The sequence below is a fragment of the Aquarana catesbeiana genome, linkage group LG01 (genome assembly GCF_042186555.1).
Source record: "Aquarana catesbeiana isolate 2022-GZ linkage group LG01, ASM4218655v1, whole genome shotgun sequence".
In the NCBI taxonomy this organism is placed as follows: domain Eukaryota; kingdom Metazoa; phylum Chordata; class Amphibia; order Anura; family Ranidae; genus Aquarana; species Aquarana catesbeiana.
The window spans coordinates 817,093,600-817,115,116 of record NC_133324.1 but is presented as its reverse complement, the minus strand read 5'-3'; the positions used below and the strand labels follow the sequence as shown (position 1 = coordinate 817,115,116).

At 43.9% G+C, this 21,517-nt stretch overlaps 1 protein-coding gene across 1 annotated transcript in view; it reads left to right on the top strand.

The window, feature by feature from the left end:
- The window catches only part of TRMT9B (tRNA methyltransferase 9B (putative)), a 137,564-nt gene extending 124,209 nt beyond the window's left edge, over positions 1 to 13,355 (top strand). Inside the window, exon 4 of the mRNA XM_073608336.1 lies at positions 11,867 to 13,355. Coding sequence (XP_073464437.1) covers positions 11,867 to 12,903 — 1,037 coding nt within the window. The 3' untranslated portion in view covers positions 12,904 to 13,355. The remainder of the gene's footprint in view (positions 1 to 11,866) is intronic.
- The last annotated feature ends 8,162 nt before the right edge of the window (positions 13,356 to 21,517 follow it).

Genomic DNA, 21,517 nt, shown 5'->3' with positions numbered 1-21,517 from the left:
GACAGATTTTAGTAATAGCTAAAATTCCCTGAAGTTTTTGCACAAGAGAATTTATGTAGAAACATAATTATTGTTCCAAGAAAAAAAATAAGGTAAGAAATATGTATTATGCCTTCAGATACATATCTGGGATGCCCCTTGAATATAGATATTTATAAATCAGAGGACAAATAATCGATGTGGGCCAAGTATCTGCACTGGAAGGGTGAGAGAGCATCTTAATGCTGCACACCATCAATGAAACATTGTGTGCCCACTATACATATAGATATACGTTTAAAGCCCTTTCACACTGGGGCGGTTTGCAGGCGCTATTGCGCTAATAATAGCGCCTGCAAACCGACCCGAAAGTGCCGCTGCCTTAATTCCAGTGTGAAAGCCCCGAGGGCTTTCACACTGGAGCAATGCGCTGGCAGGAGTGTATACCGCTCCTTTACCGCTCCTGCCCATTGAAATCAGTGGGACGGCGCGGCTATACCGCCGGCAAAGCGCCTCTGCAGAGGCACTTTGCGGTGGTTTTTAACCATTTCTCGTCTGCTAGCGGGGGGTAAAACCGCCCCGCTAGCGGCCGCATACCGACGGTAAAGCGCCGCTTACAATAGCGGCGCTTTACCGCCGACGCCCGCCCCAGTGTGAAAGGGCTCTTAGAGTTGGTAAATCGATGCAATAAACTGCAATGATGGATCTGTTTAGATTTGGTAGTGGTTTTCAGAATAAGAAACAGTCATAATCATTGGTGATACTAAGCCATGTTATTTCTGTTATTGGAAACATAGAATTGGTATTGTCTTTGCCCCTTAAGTTAAAAGAAGGCAGGCAGGTCTTCTAAAAAAGAGAAATAATATAGAGATAAAAATATATATTTAGATTTGAAAAAGGAGTTTAAAAAAAAATTACAGTATGTAAAAATTGGTCCAACATCGGGCAAATAAGTTTTATTTGTTTAAGATAGTATTGAACTTAGTTTGCACATATCTTATATTGTATCTTATATTAAACATATATTATATTGTGATATTGTATATCTTATCTGATTAATACCTGTGACTTCATTGAAGAGACTCCTCTCACCATGTGGCCACTTTATTAAATATTAAATGAAGTAAAATATTCCCAGTGGGGATAACAACAGAGGCGATAATGCCTAGCACACACAAGCCGAATGTCGAATGTCGGGAGTCATTTGGCCCGTGTGTATGTCACCCACTCCGACAGAAGCCGGCCGCTATGGCCAATGGCTGAGAGAGCTGATTGGAGTGTTCTGGCGGGGGGTTGTCCCCCTGTCAAAACACAACAGCTCAGTGGAGGAGATTACAATACTAACGTCAAAACTATTAGTGTGTACCAGGCTTAACGCTTCCCCTTTCTTCAAAGTGTTTGCAGGCTTCATTTACACAGAAACCAATGAGCTAAAGAATAAAGCAGAATCAGCAATTATAGCTGTCAAGCAAGAACAGTAGGGCGTTCTCCTTGGTCTTATAATGTACTTCCCAGGTGTAGGGAGTTCTCCTTGGTCTTATAATGTATTTCCCAGGTGTTTCTATTAATGTTTTTTGAGCACATCTTATACGACTGAGGTCACCTGATATGAGAGAGAACCAAGAGGAGATGGCAGCAATAGTGATGGGGTGAATGCAGATATCACATCGCTGGAGTAGGGCACTTTGAGAGGCAAGTTTGCTAAAATGTACAAGTATGCTTTATACACTTGGGTATTATGTAATGAGCCCTGGAGACCTACAGTAGCATAGTTCTGCCTTAAGAAGCATTTTTATATACAATCCAGGGAACCAATTAAGCTTCATGTGCCATTAGAGTGGCGCAGGAAGCTCTCAGGAGTGACATGCGGCACCTTAATGAAGCAGATAAACCCATTTCAGATCTATCTGCACCAGTTCCCAATTCAGAGTGGAATATAAACTAGTGCTGCCCCTAATTAACAGAGGGAATACAGCAGTTTTCCATGTAGAAGCTGTCAGCACAGGCTTACATTCCCCTCTCTGCCTGTGCAGTGATTACTTAACAGGAGCAGAGTCTGCAGGGTTAAAGTGATTGTAAAGGTTCGTTTTTTTGTGTGAAATAACAGACATGTAATACTTACCTGCTCTGTGCAAGGGTTTTGCACAGAGCGACCTCAAACCTCCTCTTCTGGGGTGTCCCAGCAGCGCTCCTGGCTCCTTCTCTTCATCGGGTGCCCCCACGGAGAGATGCTTTCCATGGGGGCACCCGTGTAGGTGCGCCCCTGAGTCCTGCTGCTGCATCGGCGCCTCCCCCAGCTCCCGTGTCACTGGATTTGATTGACAGCAATGGGAGCCAATGGCTCCCACTGCTATCAATCTATCCAATGAGGACCTGAGACAGCCTCTGGAGCTGCTGGGCTCGTGCTCGTCGCTGCAACGATCGGGTTCAGGTAAGAAAAAGCAGTGCTCTGGGGGGCAGCTGCAGCGCAGAAGGTTTTCACCTTCATGCATAGAATGCATGAAGGTGAAAAACCTTGAGGGTTTACAACTCCTTTAATAACCCTCCTCCATTCCACTGTGAGCTGGGCAGGGATGGCAGAGCAATTGAAGCATGCAGCTCCAGCTCCAGCTCTCATGTTCTCTGTGCTGCCTCTCACAGACACGGCAGAAAAGAGAACTGATCGATCCTAATTAAGAAAGGGGTTTCCGCCCCTCTTATTAATTAGGAACAGCATCTGCTCCATTTTATATGTTTAGAAGAATGATGCAAGCATTGTGCTTGCACCACTTTTTGTTAATTCCTCCCAGTATGTTTTACAGAGACATATGGGCAAAGCTCCTCTAATGGCTAAACTATCTTGAAAATAGCGGACATTTATATTTTTATTTCTTGGTACTGTCATTGGCAATTATATGTCATCATTTCCTACCTGTTAGCAACCACTATAAAAATAAATTGTGGGTATGATAGCAGAGCATTCTACATTACATTTCTCTCCTAGTTCTTATTTCTGTCCTGGTCTGTCACTAAGTTCGCTAGTTAGTTCCACTATTCCTTATACTGCTGACTTATTGCAGAGGATTCAAGTATTGTCACTCTTCATAATGTGCATCAAGGTAAGCAATTTGACAGTTTGCTGGTTTCTCCCCTGGGAAGATGGTTGCTGTCAGTACTGATGGTTATGAAATGTTATATAAATAAATAAATAAAGATTCATGTTCTATTTTGTATAGTAAAAATGCATTGTATACAATGACAGTGAATATTTTGTCTCAACTAGGGTAAGATTCGGGCACTCATTAGGATTGAAGAAGCTGTTTAGATAAGCAGCAAATTTCTTCAACATTACAGAAGTTGTTCATTTAAATGTGACTAAAACTGGCTAACACAATGGGCTCTGTTTATACACAGGAATGTTTATGTCATGTATTATTACCTTTAATTTTCACCCTAAAGAGCAACTCTTTTTTTTTAGATATACTTGTGAAATTGATCCATCTCATATAGATAAATCTATCAATGTTACAAATATTTTAAAAAACACTTTTTCTGTGTGTAGTTTGAAAATCTGTATGTACATGGGGGTATCCATATTTGTTAATTATGCTTCCTGGTTATGCCTTGGCAGGGGCGGACTGACAACTCACGGGGCCCCCGGGAAATAGGAGATTATGGGGCCCCCAGGCTTAGAGATGGCCGCCATGTGGCAGCCATCTTTTTTTGACGCAACATGAATGTGGGCATACCTATGCGGAGGGGAGGGGCACCAAGCTTAGCGACATGCTGAGTGGCAGGAGACTTAGAGCTGGTGACCCAGGTAATTCACCAGGAGCCTCTCATGGGCAGTGCCACCTTAACAGCATAATGGCCCCCTGGGCAAAATACTGCACTGGGACCCCTACCAGGCAGATGATGACCTGTGGCATACATAGTGCACCATGGCAAACAATGGGCATGACCAGTGGGAGGGTCTTAAAGAGTATTGAACAGAATCTGCATCTGCTGTAAACAATGCAAACATATCACAGACCTTGTACCCATAAAATTGTAATTACTGTGTTGCAGCTGATAATCTCAGACACAAATGAATCTCAGTCAAAGGATCATTTGTTTTTAAAATAAATGTTTCCATTATATATGTTTTTTTATGCACAGAAAAGGATATTTTTGGCTTACTGAGTCAACATTACAGAAGAACTTAATTAAAACCAGCAACTGTTGAGACAATGAACACCTTGGTCAGGTCCATAGGCGTGCGCACGGGGTGTGCCGGGTGTGCCTGGGCACACCCTAATCACCCCGTGCTGTCTCCAGAGATTTGCCCCAAAATGCTGCATCCAAGAGAGTGTGTGGCCCGCGCTGCCTGTAAAACAGTTTCACAGGCAGCAGATCGTGAGAATTGCCAGAGCTGTTCAGTGTATGAAACTGTCAGATAATGACACTGCATGCAGGAAGTGAGACCAGCTGTCTTAATGTCAGGGTGATGTCGGGGGTGGGCGGGACTGAACGGCCATCAAACACAAGCCAATGGGATGGGTCTGGGCGGGCCGCTACATTTATGTGGCCCCGCCCCCTCTCTAAAGCAGCTCAAACATTGGCTGGTGTTTATAGCACTTGGTTCCGCCCACCCCCGACATCGCGGCTCAGTTGTAAGTCATCACAACTCAGCCGTGATGTCGGGGGTGGGCGGGACCAAGCGCCAACACCAGCCAATGATTGGGCTGCTTCAGAGAGAGGGTGGAGCCAGAGAAATGTAGCGGCCCGCCCAGACCCATCCTATTGGTTGCTGTTTGGTAACTGTTCAGTCCCGCCCACCACCAGCATCACCGCTGACTTTTAACAGCTGGTATCTCTCAATGCATTATCATCATCTGACAGTTTTATACACTGAACAGCTCTGGCAATTCTCATGATCTCCTGAATGTGAAACTCCCCCTCTACCCTATCAGTGCCAACCAATGCTGCCAATCAGTGCCAACCAGTACTTTCTATCCGTGCCAGTGCTGCCTATCAGTGCCAACCAATGCTGCCTATCAGTGCCAGTGCTGCTTATCAGTGCCAACCAATGCTGCCAATCAGTGCCAACCAGTACTGCCAATCAGTGCCAACCAGTACTGCCTATCCATGCCAGTGCTGCTTATCAGTGCCAACCAATTCTGCCTTTCAGTGCCAACCAGTGCAAACCAGTGCTGCCTATCAGTGCAAATCAGTGCTGATTATTAGTGCCGACCAATGCTGCCTATTAGTGCCAGTGTTGCTTATCAGTGCCAGTGCCAACCAATGCTGCCTATCAGTGCCAGTGCTGCTTATCAGTGCCAACCAATGCTGCCTATCCGTGCCAACCAGTGCTGCCTATCTGTGCCAGAGCTGCTTATCAGTGCCAACCAATTCTGCCTACCAGTGCCAACCAATGCTGCTTATCAGTGCCAACCAATGCTGCCTATTAGTGCCAACCAATACTGCCTATGAGTGACAACCAGTCCCAGTCAGTGCACCCTATCAGTGCCAACCAATGTTGTAAATCAGTGCCAACCAATGCTGCCTATGAGTGACAACCAGTCCCAGTCAGTGCACCCTATCAGTGCCAACCAATGCTGCCTATCAGTGCCCACAAGTGCTACCAATCAGTGCCCATCAGTGCCAATCAGTGCTGACAATATGCGCCCATCAGTGCCGCCCATCAGTGCCACCTATCAGTGCTGCTACCAATTAGTGCCCATCAATGCTGCCAATCAGTGCAGCCTATTAGTGCCCATCAGTGCTGCCTATCAGTGCCCATCAGTGCTGCCTTAGCAGGGATGGTGGAAACCCCTCTACAGATAATTGCAATACAAATTACCTTAAAGTGCAACAACTTTTTAGTTGGGAGGTTCACACCATTATAGGACTTTGGAATTTTTATTTTTTAGAGTGTTACACTTAATTGTATATGTTTTAGTTACGGTTATAATGTGAATGATTGCACTTGAAGTTAATTTCCCACCACCCCTGCTAAGTCCATGCATGTCTTTATGGACCTTGTTTGTGCTCTGGTGTGCAGTCATGTTGGAACAGGAAGGGGAGATCCCCAAACTGTTCTCACAAAGTTGGGAGCATGAAATTGTCCAAAATGTCTTGGTATGCTGACGACAGAAGAGTTCCCTTTACTGGCACTAAGGTGGCAAGCCCAACCCCTGAATAACAACCCTTTACCATAATCCCCCTCCACCAAATGAATTGGACCAGTGCACAAAGCAAGGTCTATAAAGACATGGATGAGCGAGTTTGGGGTAGAGGAACTTGACTGGCCTGCACAGAGTCCTGACCTCAAAAAATGCCCTTCTGGAAGAATGGTCAAACATTCCCATAGACACACTCCTAAACCTTGTGGATGGCCTTCCCAGAAGAGTTGAAGCTGTTATAGCTGCAAAGGGTGGGCTAACTCAGTATTGAACCCTACGGACTAAGACTGGGATGCCATTAAAGGTCATGTGTGTGTAAAGGCAGGCGTCCCAATACTTTTGACTATATATATATATATATATATATATATATATATATATATATATATATATATATATATATATATATATATATATATATATACACACACACACACACACGTATGTGTGCTTGAGCTTTCGGTGCACACCCTAATGTAATAGGCTGCGCACGCCTATGGTCAGGTCTATGTACAGTATAATGTACAGAGTACAGGGGTTATGAGTAAGTAACAAACAAAACAACATATAGAGTACAGCAGTCAGGATGAGCGCCACGCTCACATCAGAGTCCTCCCTTACATCAAAGTCCCAACATTCTCCCTATATATCACAGTCCACAGAGTCCTACCTTATGGCAGAGCCCCCAGTGTGCCACCTTATGGCAGAGCCCCCAGAGTAACACTTTACAGCAGAGCCCCCCAGTGTGCCACCCTACAACAGAGCCCCCCAGTGTGCCACCCTACGACAGAGCCCCCCAGTGTGCCACCCTACAGCAGAACCTCCCAGTGTGCCACCCTATGGCAGAACCCCCAGAGTGCCACCCTACAGCAGAGCCCCCAAAGTGCCACCCTGCAGCAGAGCAACCAATGTCACCTTCCATCAGTGTCCCCTTACATACACCTTTGCACCTTGGTGCTTGGTGTGTTAGGCAGCTGGCGGGAAAAGGCTTTTAAAAAATATCCACTTGTCGCAGCCTCTGAAGCGCTCAAGTGAGTCGTAAAGCCAGCGGAATAGTGAACTGCTGTGGTTGGCCTCAGATTGGGCAGTGGAGCATGTGAACAAAAGCCATGCTTGATGTGTGCCATGATGTCACTGCACAGGTGTGCACCCAGACCTGCTCTGCTGCCTGATCCAAGGCCGAGCTCAGCAGTTCAACATTCAGATGGCCCCGAATGGCAACAAGTGCATTTTTCACGGGCATGGGATTGTTAGCACGACTTCTGTTGAGCAGCAGTGGGCACACATTGATCATACAGTACACACACACAGTATTTTGGGGGGTGCAAACAAAATGGGAAAAATTCTGAAAAATACTGGGAAAAACCCATCAATTGCAGCCTCACTGTGCCATCAAATGCAGCCACTGTGCCCCATCAAATGCAGCCACTGTGCCCCATCAAATGCAGCCACTGTGCCTCATCAAATGCAGCCACTGTGCCCCATCAAATGCAGCCACTGTGTCCCATCAAATGCAGCCACTGTACCCATCAAATGCAGCCACTGTGCCCCATCAAATGCAGCCACTGTGCCCATAAAATGCAGCCACTATAACTCCCGGCGGCATTTAACCAGCACCCCCGCCCATTGTCTGACTGGCACTTACAACATCTTGGTGGCAGGTCAGGCAGCGGGTGATGGTGGTGAGATGTGGGATGGACAGCGGCGAGCTATGTCCTCCATGCTTACTCCCTGCATCTCTTCTTTCCTCCTGCTAGGCGTCCAATAGGAGCGCCTGTCCTTTCAGTTAATCGCGTGATGGGTATCAGACCCGCACTTCCTGATTGGCGGAGCGGCGGTTCAGTGTTAGAAAAGCAAATATTAATTTCCTTTTCTAACACAACTGGATGGGCTCCGAGTGCTCTGTGCTCCAAGCCCACCCTATTTTGAAGCCTATTAGAGCTTATGTCTCTAATCAGGAGCTTCAAAAAAACACCCCCGCCGCTGTAATTCAGGCACTTGGCATCCTAAAAGCAGCCGGATGACCGAATAGGGGGTGGCCGCAGTGGCCATGGATAGATTGATGCTATGCATGAATCTATCCATTCTACATATAGGGGGTGGCGTGATAGAGGGGGCGGTGCCATTAATGGATGGGCCGCCCCTGGTATACACACACATGCACAGTATATATACATAGTATACATATATACACACACATGCACAGTATACATACATATATATATATATATATATATATATATATATATATATATACACACACAGTATACATATACACACACATATATATATATATATATATATATATATATATATATATATATATACATACACACACAAACAGTATACATATATACACACACATGCACAGTATACATACATAGTATACATATATACACACACATGCACAGTATACATACATAGTATACGTATATACACACACAGGCACAATATACATACATAGTATACCTATATATATATATACACACACAGTATACATATACACATACACACATGCACAGTATACATACATAGTATACATATATACACACACATGCACAGTATACATACATAGTATACATATATACGCACAAATGCACAGTATACATACATAGTATACATATATACACACACATGCACAGTATACATACATAGTATACATATATACACACAAATGCACAGTATACATACATAGTATACATATATACACACACATGCACAATATACATACATAGTATACATATATACACACACCAGCACTCTTCACCCAAAAATCATCCTGATAGAACACACTGTTGCTGCCCCCATCTCCTGGCATACTGGGACTTGTAGTGCCCCAGCAGCTCAGACATTGGATGTGGTAATACAGGAGAGGAGGATGATGTGCCTGTGTACTGGTGAGCAGGTGATGAGTAGGGAGATGTAGCAGAGATTGGGGAAGTTCAGAACATCCTTCCCCCAGAAGCATGGCATTCTCACACACAGATCATCGATCTAACAGCAGCCTAAGAGACAGGAGGAGCCCTGCTAGAGGTAACACATCCTCCCCCCTCCCCCCTCCTTACCTGGGAAGCCACTGATAATAATACATTTCTTTCAGCTCACCCAGCTTACCTTCTATCAGGCAGCAGTCCATACCCACACTGCAGGCTGTCCCCTCCTCCCTCTCCTCTCCTCCAGCTGTCGGCATCTCCTGCTTCTGTGTCAAAAAAGGAAGGGGGCGTGTACAATGTGCTTCCACTGGCTGAGGAGGCAATGGAGAGGCGGAGCAGCTACAATCTCAAGATTTGTACAGCAAAATGATGTCGGTAGTGGCCATTTCAGGGACAGATGTAAAAATACACAGATTTTTACAAACTGTCCCTGCTTTTACAGAGGCTGGCAACCCTGATGTGGCCGTGGGGCTCTCGGTCAGTGCCCGAGTGCCCGAATGGTCAGTCAGCCCCTGTGCCTTGGTGATCCTTTTATATTACAGCAAGTCCAGATCAGTTTCTTCTAATGCCGGAATTTTATGTGTCCACCTGTTGCATTTTCCATCGTCCCCGCCGCCTGCCTCTTTCTGTATGTCTTCCCTTTCTTGCAGTCATGTCAGCCTCACTGCACTCCATGTTTTCTCTTTGTTCTGGCACAAGTGGAATTGCCCCATTCAGGTGGACTATGCACATGCACAGGCATGGCTAAAAGCATCCCTTCTGTATGCTCTATGCTCCTTACAACTCAAATATTCGTACTCCAATTCTGGTATAGTCTTAGAGCCAGTTCACACATAGTGCAATGACCAGCGTTTTTCCACACCGGAAGAATGCCAGTGACCGCTAGGACACACAGAAAGCAATTGTGTGTTTTCCGTGTGCCCTATTCATACTGAAACTCAGCCCAGAGCAGTGCTACAGTGATCTACGATAAAATGCAGACATGTCGCATTTTATCACAGCACACTGGACAGGATCACATTTCACTCTACAGCAGTGCAACACAACATGCTGCTATATATTAACGAAATGTCACTTTTGTATGCTTTAAATAAAGTTTGCTTAAAAAAAAGGCAGCAATGATGTGCTGAATCACGCACCACACTGCCCCTTACTCCCCGCATCTGACTACCTGCGTAACCTGACCTAGAACTCCTCCTGCCCTGACTTTTGAATTGTTCATTTAAAGCGGGGGTCCACCCACACCGCCAAAAAAAAAAATATTAAAAGCCAGCAGCTACAAATACTGCAGCTGCTGACTTTTAATACATGGCCACTTACCTGTTCCAGGGTCCAGCGATGTCGGCAGGGGACGCCGAGAACCCGCTCGGTTCTCGGCAGCTGCCGCCGCCATCCTAGGTAAGGGAATCAGAAAGTGAAGCGCTGCGGCTTCACTTCCCAGTTCCCTACTGCGCATGCGCGAGTCGCGCTGCGCGTCCCAAGTGGTCCCCGCTCTCTCCTGGGAGCTGTGTGTTTCCCAGGAGACAGCGCGGTGGGGACGGGAAGTGGCGTAGACTCCCATGGGAGTCTATGCCGGAAGTGGGTGCAAATACCTGTCTTAGACAGGTATCTGCACCCCCCCTCCCCCCTGAAAGGTGCCAAATGTGACACCGGAGGGGGGGAGGGTTCCGAAAAGCGGAAGTTCCATTTTTGTGTGGAACTCCGCTTTAATATATTCTGACACAATCATTTGGCTTAGGCTGGGTTCACACATATCATGTGCAAATTGTATGTCCGTTTTCACTGCAACTAAAAAAAGCATTTGTTCAGCACTTCAGGCCTCCTGTTACCATCTGTTAATCTGGTGTTTCCCACCCTGGTGCGTAAGTCCTGGGAGCACCCAAGTACAGTACTAGCAACACACATAAAACACACATAAAATGGCTTGGAAAGGTGAAGGTTAGCCCGGGTTCACACCTATGCGAATTAGATGTGCGTTTCCTTGCATCTAATTCGCATAGCAGGAGAATGTGACTGGCTCCCTATGGAGCCGGTTCACATATCTCCGGGGCGGCTGCGGAGCGCACTGCACAAAAACGCTCTGCGTCTTTGGCTCCGTTTCAGGGCCGAATTCAGGCATAGAATCAGCCCTGATTCGTCCCTGAAACGGGGAACAGGGACGCACAGCGCTCCTGTGCGATCCGCAGCCCGTTATAGTGTGAACCCGGGCTAAAGGTGAAGCTAAAGGTAAAGCTCACTTGCACCTGTGGTTATCAGACCTTAACAGAAGTCCAGCCATTAATTTGGGTTCCCAAATTATTTCTCCTGCATTGCATGGGACCATGATGAAATTTGACTTTGTAATGGCTACAGCTGGAGGGTAGAACTGGGCATTCTGGAGGAGATATCCCAGTAGTGGAGCCCTGCTGCGATTCAACTTTCCAACCACCATGCAGAACTAAAAAAAATTGTTGTGGAGTGGAGCTGGCTTTTAATTTTAAATCCAATTTATATGATCCTGTGGAAAAAAAACAATATTTATTATCCTTCATTAAACCATATATTTAGCTTAATGTCTTATGCAAAGATTTATCTTTTTTTTTTTTTTTTAGAAGATATCATTTTGATTTGTTACCTTAAACGATAAATGTAATTATTGCAGCTATAATGAGAATTAAGAAAATGGTGAAAAACATTTGCTAGTCAGTTTTTGGTTCACAATGTTCTCATGTTGTTAAGCGATCGAGAAAAAAAGATTATTATTTAAAAGCAAAGTGAAGAATATTTAATAAGAAGTTGACAGATAATGCTGGATTCTGTTTTTTGTTCTAGTTATTCATCATTTTTCCACCAAACAAAGAAGAATCCGTGCAATAAAAGAAATGTCCAGAATCCTGCTTCCAGGTGGTCAGATAATGTTATATGTATGGGCCATGGAACAAAAGAGCCGCAGGTTTGAAAAGCAAGACGTGTTTGTGCCGTGGAACAAGGCATTGCTGCCTCAATGCACCTCTGACACAAGCCAATGTGAAAGCAGACAGAACTTTGCTTTGAATTCAAAGCAGCACAACACAGCCTTGAAGTCAATGAGAGAGAATGAGACCATTAACTTACATAATCTGAAACAAACACTGGAATCTAAACAAGCACACAATTCTGGCAACTGTATAGCAGCTGAATCATGCTGCATTAAGTTTTCTAATGAAGAAACAAGACTCTACAGTGCCATTGGAAAATCAATCAGGTCCTGGTTCTTCTCTCGATCCCTTGATGAGTCCTCCTTAAGGAGGCAGATTGACAAAATGAAGTCTCTGAGCCCTGTCAGTGGTTGGGTGAATAGTACTGTATCTGTGCAGCCTTCTCGACACTGCAGTCTAGATCTTGGACATCAGAGATTAATACTCAAGGAGCACAGTTTTGATGATGATGATGTTTTCATTAAAAATGGTTCCCATGAAAAGCAGCAGTGGTTCCTAACTTTAGATTCCTCAAAAACAGGAAATGGAAGGCACTGTGAACTGGCTCAGGATGGCACAAAGCAAGCCGGTTTTCAGACAGATTCTAAGCACTGCACTTGCATTTGTAGCAATGAGGGTGATAAGTGTACCCAAAGCAGAGTTTTAAAGAGAACATCTACGACTGAGTCCAGCGATTCAGTTCTCGATGAAACAGTAGCTGCCAGCGATCAGGAGGCTGATACTTTAGACTCCAAGGAATTTTTGAGATATTACCATGTGTTCCGTGAGGGAGAATTACGGAGTCTTTTAGAGAGTGATATCCCAGAACTGCATGTTATCAGTTGCTGCTTTGACCATGGCAACTGGTGTATAATTGCAGAAAAGAAGTTATCTTGTGTTGCAGACAGCTAATATTTACCAAGTTAGCTTGAAATGAATATGAGATTACTCATTGCTGAATTGCTTTTGGAGGTAAAGTAAATGGTCCTGGGATGTCATCCGTATCCTTCCTTGTGTGACATTAATTAGCATAATTTTACGTGTAAAGCAATCACTTAAAATGTGTATCTTTAGCATTTAACTCCCAATTAAATGCAGCAGAGCACTTCTAGGTGATATTGTCAAGCTTCCCTTCCTTTTCCAGCCTCACAGGAGGCTATTATGCGAATAGCAGCAGCTGCTCAGCCTACATAAACTAATGACAGACTAACACTGGCTGCTGCTGTTTGTAGCTGCACATCAAGCGTTTACCTGCAGACATCTGCTGTCAGCCTGTCATTAATGTATATAGGCTGAGCAGGCGCTGCTATTTGCATGACCTGGTCATTCCAGCTGCAAGGATCTGCTACTGGTATCCAGAGAATCAGTGGCAGCTGGTGGTTTATTTTTGGGGGGGGGTTTAAGCGGGTTGATAGTTTGCCAGGCCCCCCCCAAAAATAAACCACCAGCCGCCACTGATTCTCTGGATACCAGCAGCAGATCCTTATTCTGTCCGGTCAGGTCACGGACAGAACAGAAGCCTCACCGGTCGGCCATGTCACGGGGATCACGGGCAGCACCCCCCCCCCCTCGGTCAGTCACTTACCCCATCTCGCGAGCAGCGCTCCAGGTGGCAGCGGTATCGCTCCGGGTTGTGGGTGGCTGCAATTTCGGTTCTCCATTGTCTCCTCCGTCCTCCTCCTGGCGGCCAATCCTCCTTTCGGCCAATTGAGTGACAGGCCTCATGACACGCTTCATTATTGGCCGGGAGGAGAATCCATGTTACAACATCGTGAATATTTATTCGCTATTGTCACACAACTGGGTGGGCTTGGAGCGCATGTTCTGCGCCCCGAGTCCACCCTTTTTTGAAGCCTATTAGAGCCTCTGGCTCTAATTACATGCTTCAACCCCCCCCCATTGGAATCCATGCGTCCGGCACCTTGCATGTAGATCAGGGGGTCGGACGCATGGATAGGGGGGGGTGTGCCCCTACTGGACAGCCTGCCACTGCAGAGAATGCACCTAACCAGCCATGTGAAGGAGGCCTTATGCTGATGGCATCTACAGAGGGCCAGATTTTGGAACAGAAATCATAGCTTGCGCCTCCAATATAGTGGTCTACACACAGCAATGCAGATTAAATGACAAAGTAGGCAATAGAGCATTTACAGTGTGCTTACTGTAAATGCTATATCATTCACAACTGACGTGCCTCACACTGTTTGAAGGATAAGGTTGATTAGACTAGGTCCATTTTGTGGTGTCCCAACACCTGATATATACATGCTTTTTCCAAGTCAATGACTAACCAAGTGGTAGGAAGAATAAAGATGACAGCCCTGGACCATGTTCAGATATATCTATATCATCTAGACACTAGACAGGTTCTGTTTAACATGTCATTAGGTCAGCAGTTTTGAAAATGTGTAAGTGCGGATATCCACAGTAGAAAATTGGCATTTTTGGATCTTAACCTGCTGTCAACAAATCACGTTGACTCCATCCTGTTGATCCAATTACATTTTAAGCTCATTTGGAGCATACAATGGCATACCTTCATTATCTCCTAAACACTCTGGAAGTATCTATGGTGTATATGGTACATGGCTTCAGGTATGCATGCTCAGACCAAATCAAATTGTGAGCTTGTGAGAGATTTGTTTACTTCCCTTGAAAGGTGCAGTTAATATGGTTCATCTGAACTCAATTTTATAGTTCACCTGAAAGTGAGATCTCATATTGCTGCACAATCATTGAGATATAATGTTATTCTACTGGCACAGTTCTATGTGAAGACTGGACTTTAGACCACCAAGCATTGTAAACAATCCCGCTTTCACTTGAAAGTGGTCAGTATGATCCATGGACCGCTGTGTCACTGTACAGGTTTGGAAGCAATCAACAGACTTTAGTTTATCCCACTAATAGTGTTTTTAATAATTGCAAACCTGTCTTTTGTTTTAACATTAAATCAAAGATGAGTATTGTTTCTGTATTTTAATGTATTTTGTTTTTGTATGGTAACATCACTATTTTGTTATTTATTTAATTTGCTATTAGTGCATACAACAATACTTGAAACTATTTTATACAAATTAGCCATTTGCTCATTATCATATATTTTTACTATGCATGTTTCTCTACTGTAATTGTTAATTTATTTTAATACAAAAGATGAGTATTAAAGCAATACTATGTGTGAAAAATATTGTCATTCTCATATCAACAATTGTAACTTAATATTAGTTATGGTGGTTTTGTCCAGACTTATAATGTGTTCAACATAACTACAGATAGTGCGTCATTTTGAATACAAGTTAATTTGCTATTATGTATTAGGTATTTTATTTTGCTGAATATTAAATAATTAAAGTGGATGATGTTCATAACTATCAGCATTGCTGTATTTATTGCATGGCGTGTTAGTATAATATTCAGGTAGGTAAAATAAATTAATTTCCGGAACAACAATTTTCTGATGAAAACCTGTAGTTATAGAAATATGGCTGCCTTCCTTTTGAAAATGCTAGTTGCCTGGCAATCATTAACCGTAATCATTTCTAAATCTCTGATGAGGGCTAAGTATGCAGTAAGTGATACATTTAACTCTGTATACAGGTAAAAAAAGTATTGAAGATATCACCTTATTTCTAGGTAAATATATTTCTAATGGTGCTATTGACATGAAATGTTCACCACCTCGGTAACAGGCCATGCAATCCATACATATAAAGAAACCAATACAAATAAGTTCAGAAATGAAGTTATGTATGATAAAATGGAATGACACAGGGAAAAAGTATTAAACACGCAAACTGAAATTTATTTAATCCTTTGTACAAAATCCTTTGTTGGTAATGGCAGCTTCAAGACGCCTCCTGTATGGAGAAACTAGTCGCATGCATTGCTCAGGTATGATTTTGGCCCATTCTTCAACACAGTGTTCAAATCTTGAAGGTCCTGTGGGCATCCTCTACGAACTTTGATCTTTAGTTCTTTCCATAGATTTTCTATTGGATTCAAGTTAGGTGATTGGCTGGGCCATTCTAGCAGCTTTATTTTCTTTCTTTGAAACCATTTGAGAGTTTCCTTGGCTGTGTGTTTGGAATCATTGTCATGAATCTGCAGTAATGTTTCATGCCCTGTCTGTTTGCTTACCTCACTGGTCTGTGTATCAGCTTAGAGACCGTGCTCTCTCACACGTGCATGTTTAAGTAATCTTCTCTTAGCATGGCGCTCCACCCCAGCCTCTAACAGGAAACAGGAAACACTATTTAACTCCGCGCACTGCAAGCTAGCTTTGTCCTTCTGACCATTCCTGTCTGCTAGTAACCCTGACCTTGGCATGCCTTCCTGACCATCCCTGTCTGCTAGTTGCCCCGACCTTGGCTTGTTCTCCTGACTACCCTGTGCTTAACCCTGAACTGCTGCTTCCGCTCTGTCCACCAGGGCCAATCCGTAAGCATGAGCTGAGAGACCCCGGGGGCTGCAACCTGGAGTCAGCTGCAGCCAAATCCATCCTCACCACTAGATGTTCTGGTGAATACCTGCTGGCTCTTAGACTCCGCGCCCTGGGGAATCTTACGCTCTGGCTTCCTTCTTGGTCCGTGCCAGTGTTCAGGTGGAGCTGCTTTCCTGAACCACCCAGAGCTCCATCCGCAACAATCAGCCGTAGGGTTCACAACTTTAGCGGTGTGCTCCTAACCCCAGCGGTGTCCATCCATCACCTGGCCTCAGGTGACCTGACATTCGTTGTCTTACTGAAATGTCCACATTCATTTCATCTTCATCATCCTGGTAGATGGCAGCTGATTTTTATCAAGAATGTCTTGGTACATTTTTCCATTCATCCTTCCTTCAATGATATGATGTTTGCCAGTACTGTATGCTGAAAAACAGTCCCACACCATGATGTTCCCTCCAAATTTCACTGTTGGTATGGGGATGTTTTTGGGGTGATGTGGAGTGCCATTTGACCTCCAAACATGGTGCGTATTATGGCATCCAAAGAGTTACATTTTGGTCTCATCTGACCAGACTATATTCTAAAAGACAAAAACAGAACATTCCATAGCTTAACTCACCAACCAGTCTGCTAACCAACCAGATTAACCTGTCCAACAGTCTGCGTTAAAAACAGGGGTTTATTTAGCACGCATTTGCGAAACGCATGCGTAAGCTCCAAGACCTCTTCACGGCACCCTGTGTATGCTTGCAGTCCTAAACGCTACTAAATTTATGAGCGCCTCCACAGTGGGAGCACATGCATTCAATGGATAGATGAGGGGCAGGTGGGCCTGGAGGCAGCCCAATCCCCCTTAAAGGAACAGGAGCACACTGGACACCCAGCACGTAGCACAGTGGCAGCAAAGGTGTCCAGTGTGTCCCCGGACCATATTTACACCAGCAACAAACAAATGGCCCCTGCCCCCACCTATAACTGGCATTCACAGCAAGGAGCACATGAAAGGGCAAACGCATAAAAGACAAAAACAGAACATTCCATAGCTCAACTCACCAACCAGTCTGCTAACCAACCAGATTAACCTGTTCAACAGTCTGGGTTAAAAACAGGGGTTTAGTTAGCACACATTTACAAACGCATGCGTAAGCTGCAAGGCCTCCTCACGGCACCCTGTGTATGCTTGCAGTCCTAACACTACTGAATTTATGAGCGTCTCCACAGTGGGAGCACATGCATTCAGTGGATAGATGAGGGGCAGGTGGGCCAGGAGGCAGCCCAATCCCTCTTATAGGAACAGGAGTACACTGGACACCCAGCACGTAGCACAGTGGCAGCAAAGGTGTACAGTGTGTCCCCGGACCATATTTACACCAGCAACAAACAAATGGCCCCTGCCCCCACCTTTAACTGGCCTTCACAGCAAGGAGCACATGGAAGGGCAATCACATGAAAGACAAAAACAGAAAATTCCATAGCAGTGCTCACTGGAACATTTAGAAGTTTAGAAATCCATAAGAGTGCGAACGTTTACACATATATTAAGTAGAGGTTTTTGTGCATTCTTAGCAAATGTATTGTGGATTACTTTTAAACATAGTGCATATATATATATATATATATATATATATATATATATATATATATATATATCTAGGTGCATAAAAAAGATGCCTATGTGTAATATTGCGGTACAATTTGCAGAACACTTACAACACCCTTTTCTACTTTCTTGTTAAGTGCATTGGCAGCATCTGCACAGCTTTGGATTTGCACCAAGCACATGACACTTTAATTCAATTTTTTGGTCTATGATTCAATATAACAGCAGGACATATAGAGTGTCAAATCGGGGCACGTAATACTGCACCCCAGAACAGCGCCATGCCTACCCCCCTCATTTTATATTGCATTTATATTCTACTTAGGTGGTTGCATCGGTAGGGGCAGCAGTTCTCTCTTCATTCAATTCCGTAAGTGCGGGTCCATGAACATATATTTTTTCTTTGCTTTTACCCATCATGAGATGTTTTTTTGTGTGACACCTTGGTAAAGAGACAAGTTTTTATAGGCCATCAGTTTAGACTGAACCAGCTGATATTAATTTGCACTAGCAAGGGGCATGATTGCTTTCTATTTACTGATAGATTTCAGCTGGTGTCTTTGCTTTCCATGCCTTTTTGCACCTCCATTTCTTCATGTGTTCAATACTTTTTTCCCTGTGCCACGCCATTTTATTACACATAACTTAATTTCTAAACTTATTTGTTTTGGTTTCTTTGTAAGCATGGATTGCATGGGTTGTTGCCAACATGTGGTGAAAAGTTCATGTCAATAGCACCTTTAGAAATAGATTTACCTAGAAAAATGGTGACATGTTCCAAACTTATTTTACTCGCTGTGTATATGTATGAATATAACATTTATTTTATTTATCAGAAGCACTGTTTTGCCTAATGCTGAGCTGCAGCCCAACACGACAAGATAAAAACTTAAAGAAATGAAAACATTTTTTCTGCAACATGCACCTACAATCCAAAGTTATCCCCTGTTTTACCTATTTTCTGCCACTAGATGTCCTGTCTGACATCCAGCATCATTCCGCTACTTTCTCTGACCTAGGCTGTCATGGACCCATGTCAGCCTATAACTGGAGAGTGAGCTCACTTCTCTGTCACTCAGCTTTCTCTTCTTATCAGCATGAAGATTGTCGGTACATGAACTGATTTTATCTTTGTACTGCTTCTTTCTCTCCCTCTCAGGGTTTGGTGAACAGAAACTGCAGCAGACTGATATCAGTTCAAATTCAGGTACTTGCACTGCTTGAATTTAAAAAGTATGTTTAATGACATATTAATGATTATAGAGCAGATGCATCTGAGCATCACAAAGCAAAAATGCTTTTTAATTCATTTTTAATATTCAAAGCAAACTCCCCCATCCATCCATGTCTCTATGCTTTATTTTGCTGAGAAATCACTTAGAAAAACATAGCATTTCTGGCCATGGCCATCTTGAGGAAGGGCAGATGATTAATGTAGCATTGGTTTCCTGGGATCCATCTGCCCTTAGTTCAGACATACAAGTTTCAGCGCGTGCTTAGCTGCGAAAAACCCCCCTCCCCTCCAGAAGACTCCTGGGATGTATGACATCATGTGCCTAGGCAAGAAATCAGGAACCAAGAAACCAATAAGCAACTGAAGAAACGTACAAAATTGTTTAAAACAAGTAATTTAGGGCATAAGGGGAACTAGGAAAAAATTAATTTTCGTTCCCACACTTGGGCACTACTTTTTAAATGCATTTTTGCATAGACAACACCCCTATGGACTTTATGTTAAAAGTTCTCCAAAAAATATCCTGCAGTTTTTTTGTCACCATCCATAAATTAATGTAATTGTGAACCAAAAAAAAAAAAACGAAAATCTTATGGTGCTGGTTTTGCTTGTAACTTTATTTCTATTCATTTTAGCAACACAAAATATCTCTCAAACTGACATTTACACAGGTGTGTAACATTTCAGACAGGTATTGGTGCATTAGTATACTCAAGAGGGAATGTAGACCATGAAATATGGCAAAGTTGTAGAAAATATGCTTCAACTTTATAAATTGGCACCAAGCAAAATTAAACATACACAATGTAAATGTATCAAAACTGAGATGTTGTATTCATCAAAATTTTCAGTAGGCACTGTGTAATCAAATAAAGTTAAAAAAAAGCGGCACACTTTACCACAAGTTGCCTGAACTTACTCAAAATGCAACCCCACCCCCCTTAATGCGAAATAATGCCAAAAATTGACAATTCTACAATAGATTCTTTACAGCTCAAAAATCACCCTAAAATATGAAATGGTGTCTTCACTCATCAGTCCAATTCCTATCACTGTCTTCAGAGCTATCGTCCAATGTAGCTCCTTCCTCTTTTTCTTGGGAAACATTCACCGACATAGATCAGTACAAGACAATCTTGCAGACTTACAGGAACCCATACATACAGGTCACCCGCACACCCCCCCGGTGCGGTCGGGTCATCAGTACCCACCCCAGCTGGTCGGTCAGTTACGAGCCTGCCACTTACCTCATCTATGGCGTGGGCAGTGCTTCCCTCCGGACGGCAGCTTCCGCCGTGCATCTCCTCCCTCCTCCTCCTAGACCAATTGGAACGCTTCTCCTTTCGGCCAATAGGGAAACACTTCCTGATTGGCCGGGAGGAGAATCAGTGTGACAATAGCGAATATTCACAACACCCTTTTTTGAAGCCTATTAGAGCCTCTGGCTCAAATCACGTGCTTCCAAAAAAAAAAAAAAACCTTTGGAATCCATGTGTTTGGCGGGGCAGGGATAATAGCAACATGCGAAGCATGCTACACCATATGTTTGGTGTGGCTAATTGTGCTAATAGTGGGAGTTGCTTAAAGGGGTATGGTTTAATAACACTTAAGCGTACTTTACCCTGGGTCAAGAGTGCGTAACACAGAATATAGAGGCCAAAAGTAAGTAAAGTGCTTCCCAAACAAACATTCCTCCCTCCTCCCAATAGAATTCTCCCCATAGCACTTTTACAGCTGCAGAATTCACCATATTATTATTATTATTATTATTTTACAGGATTTATATAGCGCCAACAGTTTGCACAGCACTTTACAATATAAAGGGAGACAATACAGCAACAATACAATTCAATACAGGAGGGTCCGGAGGGCCCTGCTCGTGTGAGCTTACAATCTAATAGAGAGGGGCTGGTGAAACAAAAGGTAGTAACTGTGAGGGATGAACTGATGAGGGAAGTAGAAGATATCGTTGTTAGCTGAAGGCAGGATAGGCCTCCCTGAAGAGATGGGTTTTCAGGGATCGCCTACAGAGTGGACAGAGTAGGAGATAGCTGGACAGATTGTGGTAGTGAGTTCCAGAGGATGGAAGAGGCTCTGGAGAAGTCCTGGAGACTAGCATGGGAGGAGGAGACAAGGGAGCTAGAAAACAGGAGGTCTTGGGAGGAGCGGAAAGGAAGGTTTGGGTGATATTTGGAGACAAGATTGGTGATGTACTCAGGGCAGAGTTGTAAATGGCTTTGTATGT